This window comes from Bos indicus, chromosome 4 (assembly GCF_029378745.1).
Source record: "Bos indicus isolate NIAB-ARS_2022 breed Sahiwal x Tharparkar chromosome 4, NIAB-ARS_B.indTharparkar_mat_pri_1.0, whole genome shotgun sequence".
In the NCBI taxonomy this organism is placed as follows: domain Eukaryota; kingdom Metazoa; phylum Chordata; class Mammalia; order Artiodactyla; family Bovidae; genus Bos; species Bos indicus.
The window spans coordinates 29149265-29164480 of record NC_091763.1 but is presented as its reverse complement, the minus strand read 5'-3'; the positions used below and the strand labels follow the sequence as shown (position 1 = coordinate 29164480).

Here is a 15216-nt window from a genome sequence, read left to right as displayed (position 1 = left end):
CATATTAACAAGTTGGCAGATAAAAACCATATGATAATCTCAATAGATGCAGAAAAAGTCTTTGACAAAATTCAGCACCCATTTATGATGAAAACTCTTCAAAAACTGGGCATAGAAGGAACCTACCTCAACATAGTAAAGATCATATATGATAGTTCAGTTCAGTCACTCAGTCGTGTCCGACGCTTTGCGACCCTGTGAATTGCAGCACGCCAGGCCTCCCTGTCCATCACCAACTCCCGGAGTTCACTCAGACTCACGTCCATCGAGTTGGTGATGCCATCCAGCCATCTCATCCTCTGTCATCCCCTTCTCCTCCTGCCCCCAATCCCTCCCAGCATCAGAGTCTTTTCCAATGAGTCAACTCTTCGCATGAGGTGGCCAAAGTACTGGAGTTTCAGCAAATATTATTCTCAATGGTGAAAACTGAAAGCATTTCCCTTAAGATCAGGAATAAGACAAGGGTGTCCACTTTTGCCACTATTATTCAACATAGTTCTGGAATTCCTAGCTACAGCGAACAGTGATGACAAATAAATAAAAGGAATCCATATCAGAAAAGAAGAAATAAAGCTCTTACTGTTTGCAAATGACATGATACTGTACACAGAAAACCCTAAAGATAGTATCAGAGAATTACTAGAGCTAATCAGTGAATTTGGCAAAGTTGCAGGATACAAAATCAATACATAGAAATCACTTGCAATTCTGTATACTAACAATGAATAATCAGAAAGAGAAATCAAGGAATTAATCCCATTCACCACTGCAACAAAAAGAATTAAATATCTAGGAATAAACCTACCTAAGGAGACAAAAGAACTGAACACAGAAAAGTATAAGTCACTATTGAAATAAATCAAAGATGATATAAACAGATGGAGAGATATTCCATGTCCCTGGGTAGAAAGAATCAATATTGTGAAAATGACTATGCTACCAAACACAATCTACAGATTCAATGCGATCCTTTTCAAGTTACCATTGGCATTTTTCACAGAACTAGAACAAAAAATTTCACAATTCATATGGAAATACAAAAGACCCTGAATCGCCAAAGCAATCTTGAGAAAGAGTGGAGCTGGAGGAATCAACCTTCCTGACTTCAGATTATACTACAAAGCTACAGTCATCAAGACAATATGGCACTGGCCAAAAACAGAAATATACACCAATGGACAAGATAGAAAGCCCAAAAATAAACCCATGCACCTATGGGTACCTTATTTTTGACAAAGGAGGCAAGAATATACAATGGGGCAAAGACAGCCTCTTCAATAAATGGTGCTGGGAAAACTGAACAGCTACATGTAAAAGAATGAAATTAGAACACTTCCTAACACCATACACAAAGATAAACTCAGAATGGATTAAAGACCTAAATGTAAAACCAAAAACTATAAAACTCTTAGAGGAAAACATAGGCAGAACAGTCGATGACATAAATCAAAGCAAGATCCTCTATGACCCACTTCTTAGAGTAATGGAAATAAAAACAAAAGCAAACAAGTGGGACATGATTTAACTTAAAACCTTTTGGACAGCAAATAAACTCTAAGCAAGGAGAAAAGACAACCCTGAGAATGGGAGAAAATAATAGAAAATGAAAAAACTGACAAAGGATTAATATCTAAAATATACAAGCAGCTCATACAACTCATACCAGAAAAACAAACAACCCAATCAAAAAGTGGGATAAAGACCCAAACAGGCATTGCTCCAAAGAAGACATCCAAATAGCTAACAAACACATGAAAGAAAAGATGCTCAACATCACTCATTGTTAGAGAAATGCAAATCAAAATTACAGTGAGATATCACTTCACTCCAGTCAGAATGGCCATGATCAAAAAGTCTACAAACAATAAATCAGGAGAAGGTATGGAGAAACGGGAACACTCTTGCACTGTTTGTGGAAATGTAAATTGATACAGCCGCTATGGAAGTATAGAGATTCCTTAAAAAACTATCAATAAAACCAGCATATGACCCAGCAATCCCACTCCTAGGCATTTAACCTGAGGAAAGAAAAATTGAAAAAGACACGTGTATTCTATTGTTCATTGCAGCATTATTTACAATAGCTAGAATATGGAAGCAACCTAGATGTCCATCGACAAATGAATGGCTAAAGAAGTAGTGGTCATATATACAATGGAATATTACTCAGCCATAAAATGGAATGCATCTGAATCAGTTTTAGTGAGGTGGATGAACCTAGAACCTATTATACAGAGTGAAGTAAGTCAGAAAGAGAAATACCATATTCTAACGCATATATATGGAATCTAGAAAAATGGTACTGAAGAATTTATTTACAGGACAACAGTGGAGAAACAGACATAGAGAATAGACTTATGGACATGGGAAGTGGGAGGAGAGGATGAGATGTATGTAAAGAGTAACTTGGAAACTTATATTACCATATGCAAAATAGATAGCCAACTGGAATTTGCTATATGGCTCAGGAAACTCAAACAGGGACTCTGTGTCAACAAAGAGTGGTGGGATGGGGAGGGAGATGGAAGGGAGGTTCAAAAGGAAGAGGATATATGTATATCTATGGCTGATTCATGTTGAGGTTTCACAGAAAACAGCAAAATTCTATAAAGAAATTATCCTTCAATGAAAAATAAATAAATAAAAAAGTAGTGACAGTTAGAACTGGACATGAAACAACAGACTGGTTCCAAAATGGGAAAGAAGTATGTCAAGGCTGTATACTGTCACTCTGCTCATTTAACTTACATGCAGAGTACATCATGCAAAATGCTGGACTGGATGAATTGCAAGCTGGAATCAAGATTGTTGGGAAAAATATCAATAACCTCATATATGCAAATGACACCATCCTTATGTCAGAAAGTGAAGAGGAACTAAAGAGCCTCTTCATGATGGTGAAAGGAGACAGTAAAAAAGCTGGCTTAAAACTCAGTATTTAATAAACTAAGATCATGGCATCTTGTCCCATCACTTCATGGCAAATTAGATGGGAAACATGGAAACACTGACAGACTTTATTTTATTGGGCTCCAAAATCACTGCAGGTGGTAACTGCAGCCATGATAAAAGACGCTTGCTCCTTGGAAGAAAAGCTGTGACCAACCTAGACAGCATATTAAAAAGCAGAGACATTACTTTGCCAGCAAAGGCCCATCTAGTCAAAGCTATGGTTTTTCCAGTAGTCGTGTATGGATGTGAGAGTTGAACCATAAAGAAAGCTGAGTGCCGAAGAATTGATGCTTTTGAACTGTGGTGTTGGAGAAGACTCCTGAGTGTCCCTTGGGCAGCAAGGAGATCAAACCAGTCAATCCTGAAGGAAATCAATTCAGAATATACTTTGGAAGGACTGATGCTGAAGCTGAAGCTCCAATACTTTGGCTACCTGATGTGAAGAACTGACTCATTAGAAAAGACCCTGATGCTGGAAAAGATTGAAGGCATGAAGAAAAGGAAACGACAGAGGATGAGATGGTTGGATGGCAGCACTGACTCAACGAACATAAGTTTGAGCAAGCTGCGGGAGATGGTGATGGACAAGGAAGCCAGATGTGCTAAACTCCATGGGGTTGCAAAGAGTCAGACATAACTTAGCAACTGAACAACATTCTCCTCTTGCCTTCAATCTTAATATATTTAGGGATTGATTATTTATGCTTTTTGTGAGAAATACTTATTCAGATATTGTTTCAATTTTTTTTTGTAATGTCTTATTTTGCTGATTGATTTGTAGAAGTCTTCAATATATGTTGGAATCCAATCCTTTTTTCGTCTTCAGTCATATATAATGAAAATATCATCTCCCAGTTTTTGGCTTGTGTTTTTACTTTTTGTGAACAATGTCCTTTGCTATATAGGATATCTCATTCTTTTTTTTTATGGTTTGCTTTGTGTTTGTGCTTTGCTTAAAAATTGTTTCTAAACAGCATCAAGATAAATCCTTAGACTCTACTTTTAAAATTTTGCTTTTCAGTCTTTAAATCTCTTAGAATAAATTTTTGCATATGATCAATGTAATTTTTTTTCAGCATGAACTATCAATTGTACCATCACTGTTTATTGAATTATCTATTTCCACACTGCTCTGCCTGCCTATCTCTATCATATATAAATATTACATTCTTGTTTGAGGGTGATACTACTTCTGGGGATATTGTGTGTCTTTAGTATATTTGTATTCCAATCCACATTGTCTTACTTAGCACTTATTTCTAATAAATTATGATATCTGGTATCACACATCACTTCTATCATGTCCTTCTGGATTGTCTTGAATAGTTCTTTGCTTTTCTTCATAATTTTCAAAACAGCCTAAGTTACAAACATGTATGTAATATGTGATTTTTCTTGAACTGCATTGAATTTATAGGAAGATTTGGAGAGAATATCTAGTTTAATGATTTTTTTAGTTTTTCAGTCATCAAACAAGAAATGCTTATTTAGTGGAGTTTCATTTCATTACTATTTTTTTGTTATCCTTGGGTTTTTCATTATTACTTTTTTTATAGTATAGTATCCCTAATGCATTTCTAGGTTTGTTTGTTGCTATTAATCTAGGATATGAGTGTTTTTCAATGGAGTATTAATATCTGTATCAGGATATCTAGTCAAGCATCCTACCAGAAGTAGAGGATCTATGTAGAGTATTTTTATATGTAGTTTTCTATTTAAATCTGTGGATTTCTTTGAGTCTGGTTTCTATGCCAACCTGTTTATATTATATTATAAGAAATATACATACATATATATAATATATATATATGCCTATATATTGTTTACTTTGTAGGTGGAATAATGTTAGCCAGTGAAAAAGCCCATTTTTGGTCAGGAGGAATTTCACGAAGTATGTCTGAAGGAAATCTGTTTGACATGGAAGCCCGAAAATCCTCAAGAAATTGTGATATTACAGGTACAGGAATTTATAATTATTGAAATTATTTTTAACTGTCATGACTAATTATTGGGGGACTACTTCTGAAAAGTGTTACAAACAATTAAGAGAATTGTAAAATCACAACTTTATCATTGAAATACACTATCATTAAAAAGATGAGAAAAATAAAATAGTCAAAATAAAATAAAACAGGTAATGATAAGTATTATAAGGAGACAAAGTTCTTTATTAAATGAGCAGTATATGCAGTAAATACAGTGAATTTTGAGGTTAAAGAGACATCTGTAGGTTGCAGTGGGCCAACAAATCCAGTATAAAAGAATTGAATAGATTCTCAGAGGAAATGTAGGTTTTAAGAGAGTTTGAAGGTCCTGGATTTGAAGAAAAGTGTAAAAATAAAAGAAATGCAGCAATTGTTTTTTAAAATGTATCTTAACATTTTTAATATATGACACTTAAAATTAATTTCAATCAATATATAGTTCTATATATAACAAACAAAAATGTCTGAAAGCTTACTTGAACTCATTTTTTCTATTTTAGCTTTCATTTTCTCTAAAGCAGCCACAATTTTACAAAGTCCAAAAGCGAAGTCGCTCAGTTGTGTCTGACTCTAGTGACCCCATGGACTGCAGCCTAGCAGGCTCCTCCGTCCATGGGATTTTCTAGGCAAAAGTACTGGAGTGGGGTGCCATTGCCTTCTCCGAACAGAATCATTATCAATATTTATTGAAAAAGTGATCAAATATAATTTGCTCTAAACAAAAATATTCCAGTATTTTTGAGATATATAGAAATTCATTATAGTTGATATATAAGTATTTGAATGTGTTGCTGATTCTTAAAATATCCACTTTCCAAAGTAACAGCGTATTTCCCTTTTGTGGTGGTAATAAGCCTGTTCTTTGCCATTTTAAACTTTAAAAAGCTCAGTGAATTCCTTCAAGTAGTAAATCTAATGGTGGTCTATTTTTTTCAGTGCTTATTTTCATGAAATGTTCACTTTTAGTTTATTTTTTTAACATTTTAGCTGTGTAGAGATATATTTGATATTTTTCACATATTGAATGTTATCAGGAAAGAAAATGTTAAATAAATAATCTAGATGTAATGAGACCAACCACTGTATATTTAGAAAAATCTGGATGATAGACTAAATTATTCTGTTTTTTCAGAGGTACTCATTTATGAAAATGATATATTAAACAAGGCATAAATGTATGTAGTCTGGGTCATTTTCACAAATATGTGTTAAATGATTATTATTGAAATTTCTAAATATTTTTGTTTATAAATCATAGTGTCTTAAGATAAAATAATGTTACATAGAGTCAAAATAACCTGGTCAAACAATTTCTCTTTCCTCTCAACATGAAAATTTGACTGAAATTAACATTGATTTTGTAGTACTTAGACTGGATATCAAAGACAAATAAAAATTCTTCAATTTTTAAGCTATAGTAAAAATTAATCTTGGTTGTATCTCAGAATGCCATTTCATCTTTGTTTTGCTTTATTTTGGTTTAAATAACACGAATGTCCAGATCCAGGTTTGCCTCTTGATTGGCCAGAGGATTTCACACTTCATGGCAGTAATGCTTCCAGTGCTACAAATCCATTCTGGAATGAACTGTCTGCATCAAACCCATTTTTGGATGATATAACTCAGCTAAGAAATAACCAGAAGAGAGATAATATTTCTATCTTGAAGGAAGATCCTCTTCTTTTTTTTAGAGAAATAGAAACTGGAAACTCTTTTGATTCCTCTGGTGATGAACTTGATGTGCATCGGTTGCTTAGGCAGTCTTCCTCAAGGAAATCTGGAAGATCTAAAAGTGTTTCAGAACTTTTGGACATTTTGGATAACACAGCACATGCCCATCAGAATATACATAACTTTGACCAGATCTTAGAACAAGACTTAGAATGGCTTCGAAATGATCGAGAGGCTTATAAAATGGCTTGGTTAAGTCACCGCCACCTTGCCCGTTCCTGTCTAGATTTGAGTACAATTAATCAGAGTCCTGGATGGGCCCAAACACAAGTTGCAGAGACTACAGTAGTTTGCAAATTAAACCACCAAGGAGGGTCAGTACAATTACCTGAATCAGATATCACTGTTCATGTGCCCCAAGGCCATGTAGCTGTGGGAGAATTCCAAGAAGTATCTCTAAGGGCTTTTCTAGATCCTCCACAAAAGCTTAACCATGACTTTTCATGCACCATAAGCCCACTGTTGGAAATCATGTTAGGCAACCTTAACACAATGGAAGCCATTTTGCTGGAGATGAAAATTGGGGCTGAAGTGAAAAGGGATCCTTTCAGCCAAGTCATGGCAGAAATAGTGTGTTTACAGAGTCTGGATAAAGAAGGCCCCTTCAAAGCATTAAACAACTGCTACATTTATAAAGACACCATCCAGGTCAAGCTAGTAGACTTAAGTCAAGTGATGTATCTAGTGGTTGCCGCACAAACTAAAGGTACTCAATCACCAGTTGCCACCATTTGGGATTATATCCACAGAACAATTTCAGTTGGAATTTATGGACCCAAATATATCCACCCCAGTTTCACTGCTGTTTTCACAGTTTGTGGACATAGTTATATGCCAGGAAAGCTTACTATCTCTGATATTAAAAAAGGTGGGAAACCCAACACATCTCCAGTTGTGTTTCAGCTCTGGGGGAAGCATTCCTTCTTACTTGAAAAGCCACAAGATTTAAATATATCTGTCTTATCCTGTGATCCTGATTTTGAAGTAAAAGCAGAAAGAAAAAGGAAAGAAGTTAAGCAAAAGCACTTGCAATCAGGTCAAGCAGTTCATCAACAATTTTTCTTCTCTTTAGTTGACTCCAGAGAAATGCACTTGTTTGTTTTCTGTGTTCAGGTGGAGCCTCGCAGTGGTAGGCCAGTTACACAGTTCTTTATAACTTCACCTGATCCAGCTCCGAACCTAAAAAGTCTGTCAAATCTGCCAAGTGATTTGCAGAAGAAGAAGGAAATCAACTCTTCTCCCTTATTACCAACTGTGCATGTTAAATATCCTACATTTCAAGACAAAAAATTGAACTTTACCAGCTATGGAATAACCCAGAAGACAGTGATAAGACAAAATAAGATTGAATACTTACTTGAATATTTCAAAGGGGACACAGTAGCTCTTCTTGGAGAAGGTAAAGTAAAAGCCATTGGACAGTCCAAAGTGAAAGAATGGTATGTGGGAGTCCTGAGAGGTAAGATTGGACTTTTACATTGCAAAAACATCAGGGTGATTGCAAAGGAACAAGTAATGTCTATGTCAGATAATGTCTTCACAACCCGGAATCTTCTTGAACAAATTACCCTGCCTCTTAAAAAACTGACTTACATCTACTCAGTTGTCTTGACCTTGGTATCAGAAAAAGTGTATGACTGGAAAGTTTTAGCTTATGTCCTAGGCTATTCACATCTGGCACTAGAAGACTTTGATCAACTACAAGCAGACAAAGAATCAGAAAAAGTTGCTTATGTTGTAAAGAAGTTAAAGGAAGATTGCCATGCAGATAGAAATGCCAGGAAGTTTCTTTATGAACTTACTGTGGTGAGTATTGCTTGATCACAGGAATTTACTTACTGTAGAGAACTTTATTAACTTGGCAATACTTATAAGTAAACATATGAGAGTAGTTTCTCAAGTTAATTGAAGTCACTACAGAGCTTTGCGTACAAGATCATATAACTAGTTTCTTAGATTTGACATTCAATTGTGATTTTCCCAGAAACTAGGCCCCCAAGGATCATCCTTTAATGGAAGATTAAAGATTCTGTTTGTGCTAAAACATAACAATTAAGAGATCCTTTTTTTCTCTCTCAAATATTTAGATAGCTCTTAAAATATCAGAGGAGTTCCAATTACATGAAAGTAAATAAGACAAAACTGAAACAAAACTACTTAACTTGGGCATTGTTGTAGACTCACTTTTTAGTGTTTTTAAGACATATCACCGATGTCCTTAACTTTAGCAATTTAACATTTGTCTTATGTATGTGGTGCATCACAATCCAAAAGTGATATTGCTAATTCTCTTCTTAATCTTTATGTTTTAATAGTACTCTAAGAATCCTGTTTTTTTCAACATAGCATTCACCCCAGTGTAAGGCTCAGCAGAGAACTATAAAAAACATGAAGAACTGTTTTGCCTTGTATTTGGATATTCAGTAATTTATTAAAAAAAATCAAGAGCATATTTCTAAAAATGGCTAAAATGTGACTGTATAAATAATAATAATGATATATACCACTTTCCTAAGGATCTCTATATATTTGGCACTGTGCCCAGCACTGTATACATACTCTTTCACTTGGCCATTTTAACCAACATACAGGATAAGTCTAGTTAGTATCTCCTTCTTCAAATAGAGGAAACAGAGTCTTGGGAGGTTGGGCAACTTGCCCAAGATCTGCCATTTGGTTAGTATCAAAGATGGGATTTGAAATCTTTTTGGTTCCAAAGCCACACATAAAACCACTATATTTCCCTGAAATAAAGTTTTTAACAATGTACATATATATATATATATATAAAGATATTTAAGTATGTGTATTGGTGTGTAGTAAGTATCATTATAACTGCGAAACTGGTGGCCTATAAGAGATGAGTGGTTCATGTTAGGTGAGGCAGATTCATGTAGAGGAGTCAAGTTTTAATCAAAGTGCAAAATGGGAGAAAACATTTTTGGCAAGGGGTTTATTCTGTGATGTTAACAATAGCTAACATGATATAGGGTATACATATATATATATATATACACACACACACACTATATGTGTATAGTATATATATACTATATATATATGTGGGCTTATGGGCTTCCTGGGTAGCTCAAATGGTAAAGAATCTGCCCGCAGTGTGGGAGCTCTGGGTTCAATCCCGGGGTCAGGAAGATCCCCTGGACAAGGGAATGGCAACCCACTCCAGTATTCTTGCCTGGAAAATTCCATGGACAGAGGAGTCTGGTGGGCTATAGTTCATGGGGTTGCAAAAAGTCAAGTAATGACTGAGCGACTAACTAACACACACACAGATACTCTTCAATTGTTTTTATGATTCTACAGTGATACTGAGAAGGGTAAATTTTTAAAACCCAATATCCAATTAAATAGGTGGTTTTATGATGGTGTGATGTATCCTCACTTAATCCGGGGTATTTACAGTCATTGGCTGATCTACCTGGTTGAAGCTGCACATGCATTTTGCAATAGCTCATGACCTCTCATAGCTTGTGTTCAGCATGGACCCATGAAAATTTGAACTGAAAATTGCTTTCTTGTTTCTCTTTGTGGCAGAAAAGGTTATATTGACCAAATGGTCTTAAAGTTTAAGCTGGGTTACACTTACTCTATGTTAGTGTATGATAGTTGAGTCACTTTGGTGACTGACTAGACAGTGCTGGTGGAGAGCTCGTTTAAGGGAGTAGTTCCTACAATTTCATGTTGTGCCTCAGTGGAGGCTTCAAAATTTCTGAAAGGAAAGAGCTAAGGCCTAGTTATCTAACCAGAAGATGATGAAGCATATGGTATAGATGCTACCTCTTGAAACTTTATTTGTATAGTGAAAAGTGAAAGTGAAAGTCATTCAGTTGCTTCCAACTCTTTGCAACCCCATGGACTATACAGTCAATGGAATTAGGAGTACCTTTTTCTTGGATTGTATACTTGGGATTCCAGCTTGGAGTAGCTGGAAATGAACTTATAAAGATTGTGGGTTACAATTTCCTTAATCATATCTAGACATTAAGACTGTCTTTATGTATTTTGGAATTTGACACTCTAAGAACTTCAGCATCTAATTCAACTTTCATAATGATTTTAGGGGGTTAGATGGGGTAGTATTACTATCGTATCCATTTTAAAAGTCATTAAATAGAGACATTTTGTGATTTATCTAAATTCCTATTCTTTGTGGAGTTGGATTTTAAACTTAGGTTTTATAACTTTTAAGTGCAAATTTATTTTCCTTAAAACAAGGAACTGGGATAAGCTAAACCCACTCCACAGTTTACTAAAGGCACCCTCAGGGGCCTGCTGTCTCAGCACTGCTTCTCCCTGAGGTCACAACTCCTCTCCATAAATTTACAGATAAATATAGTCCATGTATAGAGATCATGGGTAGTTCTCCTAATGCATCCATAAGAATGAACATTCCTTGGACTTTAACAGTTGCTTCACTCAGTCATTCATTTTTACTTATTGTTTCATAATGAAACAATAAGTAAAAAGCTTTTAAGTGCCATTAAATGATGAGGGACTACTGAACATTTTTATTTGAACAGAAAAGAAAGATAGATAAATCTCATCTTGTACTTTAGAAATATATTCAAGACAAAAGAGAAACTCGTAGACTTGTTTGAAACATGCGTGGCGACTGACAAAGCTCAGTGCTTAATTAAGGAAGAAAAAAGAGTCTGAAGGTTTTCTCTTTTGCATCGTTGAAACCTAAGTGTTTTATATTTGATACCTTGTGATTTAAATTTAGCATTAACTACATTGATGGTACGGAGAAGGCAATGGCAACCCACTCCAGTACTCTTGCCTGGAAAATCCCAGGGACGGGGGAGCCTGGTGGGCTGCCGTCTGTGGGGTCGCACAGAGTCGGACATGACTTGAAGCGACTTAGCAGCAGCAGCACATTGATGATAAAGGAAGAGAGTTAATTTTTTAAGTTATTAATAGCAATAGCTTTGTTGAAGGTTGTCTAAGTTTCTCATTTTTATGCAACACATATAATTCTGGGGAGTTTTAAATCATATTTTGATTAAAAAATTAAGTAGTATTTACCGACAGCTGTGTGCTCACTCTAGAAATCCTATAGCCAGTCCTCTGGAAGGAAAGTAATTACTGTTTGTATAGTGAATAATCATGGGTTAATAAATTATTAATTGCTAAAACCTCAGGGTATCTTTGGAAGTGGCTAATTCAACTTCCCCCTTTGGTAATTAAGGATGTTAAGAGACATATTAGTTGAGTGGTTTACTTAAGGCCCTATAATTAGTTACCAAGTTAGCCCTGAAACTCCACTTAATTCTGATCTAGTTTGTATCCTCTGTACTTTGCTTGTTGGATTTGCTTAAAAGTAAATCAACTCTTTGAATTTTAGAAAACTCAAATATATGTGTGGTGAAAAAAAGGATGCCAGTTTCCAGAATATGTAATAACAAATTTAATTTCTAGATAAAAGTTCAAATTATTTGCTTTAAATTATGACATGTAGTTGTTGCTGCAGGCTCTGCTGAAGATTGATTGCCAAGGATTAGTAGTGCATCTTGTCCAAGAGGCTGCTATTCTGACTTCAGCTGTCAAGCTTGGGAAAGGCTGGAGGGAACTAGCTGAAAAGTTAGTGCGACTCACAAAGCGACAAATGGAGGCATATGAAATTCCTCACCAAGGAAAATCTGGAGATTTGGCTGTAGAGGTAAGATTTCTGTTCATCTAGGTAGTAAAAAACTGCAGACAAAGTAAATCAAATGCAGTCAAGAGTCCACTGCATATACTAACTGACTGAGGGAGTGTCCTAAAGGATCCACTCACTGAAATCACTGAATCTACAACCATTGATGTTATCTGAAATATACTCATGTCACTCTTTAATGGTATTAAGAACCTTTAAGATATATTGATGTTTCTCCTACTGGATTGCATATGGCCTTTTATCAAATAAATTGACCAAATGAGATAGGCAGTTGTTATGAAGGGCTATAAGAACTTGAAGCAGAGAAAAGATAAACTTTGAAGGAAAGAGTTGGGACCCAGTCAGGACAAGGAAAAGGGACACAATAGTAAGTATTTATCAGCTTCAAAAATAGAATCAGTCATTGGTGGTAAATAATGTTTGGTGACAAAAAAACATTTAAGAGAGTAAATGGTGTGAGGTCGTTGGTAACAATAGCTAGAGATATCTGTGTGCGTTATCTATCTCCTTCACAATTTTGCATACAGTAACTATAGACATCAAATACAGAATGACAGATGTCAACTTAAAATATAGTCACAAACTAAAAGTTGAGAGTTATGTTTTATTTGGAAATTTTGCAGAGTTAAGCCTGGGAAGCAGCATCTTGAGCATCCCTGAAAGAACTGCTCTGAGGAAGTGGGGGGAAGAGTCAGGTCATATAGAAGTTTGCAACAAAGGGCAGGTAGTCTGAACATCAAAAGTATTTGGTAAATTACAGAAAACCAGATATCTCAAGTTAAGGAATGTAGCACTTTTCTGTGTATGGGAAAATACGAGTCTGGGCTTACTGAAATCATTCCTTTAATATGCATCTCAGCCATCTGGGCCCAGCATCCTGCATTTTTCACATCCTGAATTCCTCCATGCTCACTGTAGGGAGTGACTGTGGCCCAATGGGCCAGAGAGCTCAGGTGCTCTTCCTGGGTACCCTTAGGACTCAGGAATTCACATTTGAAGGACTAGAATCACTGATGACTGTGATCCTTGTTTGCTGGTATGGCAGGAAATATTCCATTTCTCACAGCATGTAAAACAAAGCAAATACGTAAAATTCAAAATTTTTATTAACATTAAAACAAAGTATACTATTCAGTGTAAGTTATATAAATATTTTCTCTATTTACCACAAAGACATATGAGTCATTTTTTTATTGACTAAATCAAATCCCTTACGCTTATACAGTAGAAGTGATAGATTAAAGGAATTAGATCTGATAGAAAGAGTGCCTGAAGAACTATGGAAGAAGTTCGTAACACTGTACAGGAGGCTGAGATCAAAACCATCCCCAAGAAAAAGAAATGCAAAAAGGCAAAATGGTTGTCTAAGGAGCTGAGAAAAAAAGAGAAGCAAAAGGCAAGGAGAAAAGTAAATATCCATCTGAATGCACAGTTCCAAAGAATAGTAAGGAGAGACAAGAGAGCCTTCCTAAATGATCGATACGAAGAAATAGAGGAAAACAGCAGAATGGGAAAGACTAGAAATTTGAAATACCAAGGGAACAAAACATTTAGAAATACAAAAAAAAAAAATTAGAAATACCAAGGGAACATTTCATGCAAAGATGGGCACAATAAAAGACAGAAACAGTATGAACCTAACAGAAGCAGAAAATATTAAGAGGTGGCAAGAATACACAGAAGAACTATACAAAAAAGATCTTAATGACTCAGATAACCATGATGGTGTAATAACTGACCTAGTGCCAGACCACCTGGAGTGCGAGGTCAAGTGGATCATAGGAAGCATCACTATGAACAAAGCTGGTGGAGGTGATGGAATTCCAGCTGAGCTATTTCAAATCCTAGAAAATAATGCTGTTAAATTGCTGCACTCAATATGCCAGCAAATTTGGAAAACTCACAAGTGGCCACAGAACTGGAAAAGGTCAGCTTTCATTCCAATCCCAAAGAAAGGCAATGCCAAAGAATGTTCAAACTACTGTACAATTCTACTCATCTCATATGCTGGCAAAGTAATGCTCAAAATTCTCCAATCTAGTCTTCAACAGTACATGAACCTAGAACTTCCAGATGTTCAAACTGGATTTAGAAAAGGCAGAGGAACCAGAGATCACATCCTTTGGATCACAGAAAAGGCAAGAGAATTCCAGAAAAACATCTACTTCTGCTTCATTGACTCCATTAAAGCCTTTGTGTGGGTCACAACAGACTGTGGAAAATTCTTAAAGAGATGGGAATACCAGACCACCTGACCTGCCTCCTGGGAAATCTGTATGCAAGTCAAGAAGCAACAGTTAGAACTGGACATGGAACAATGGACTGGTTCCAAATTGGGAAAGAAGTACATCAAGGCTGTATATTATCACCCTACTTATTTAACAGGGTGCAGAGTGCATCATGTAAAATGCCAGGCTGGATGAAGCACAAGCTGGAATCAAGATTGCTGGGAGAAATATCAAAAAAGCTCAGATACGCACATGAAACCACCCTTATGGCAGAAAGCCAAGAAGAACTAAAGAGCCTCTTGATGAAAGTGAAAGAGGAGAGTGAAAAAGCTACCTTAAAACTCAACATTCAAAAAACTAAGATCATGGCATCTGGTCCCATCACTTCATGGCAAATATATGGGGAAACAATGGAAACACTGACAGACTTTATTTTCTTGGATTCCAAAGTCACTTCAGATGGTGACTGCAGCCATGAAATTAAAGACACTTGCTCCTTGGAGAAAGGCTATGAGAAACCTAGACAGTGTATTAAAAAGCAGAGACATTACTTTGCTAACAAAGGTCCGTCTAGTCAAAGCTATGGTTTTTCCAGTAATCATGTATGGATGTGAGGTTTGGACCATAGAGAAAGCTGAGCACTGAA

The 15216-nt window shown here is 35.9% G+C and overlaps 1 protein-coding gene across 3 annotated transcripts in view; it reads left to right on the top strand.

Moving 5' to 3' along the window:
* MACC1 (MET transcriptional regulator MACC1) overlaps positions 1-15216 on the top strand; it is a 95740-nt gene that overhangs the window by 60680 nt on the left and 19844 nt on the right. For all 3 annotated transcript variants that reach the window (XM_070787570.1, XM_070787569.1, XM_019958521.2), the window contains 3 exons: positions 4787-4909; positions 6439-8474; positions 12157-12345. In XM_070787570.1, coding sequence (XP_070643671.1) covers positions 4795-4909; positions 6439-8474; positions 12157-12345 — 2340 coding nt within the window. In that variant the 5' untranslated portion in view covers positions 4787-4794. The remainder of the gene's footprint in view (positions 1-4786; positions 4910-6438; positions 8475-12156; positions 12346-15216) is intronic.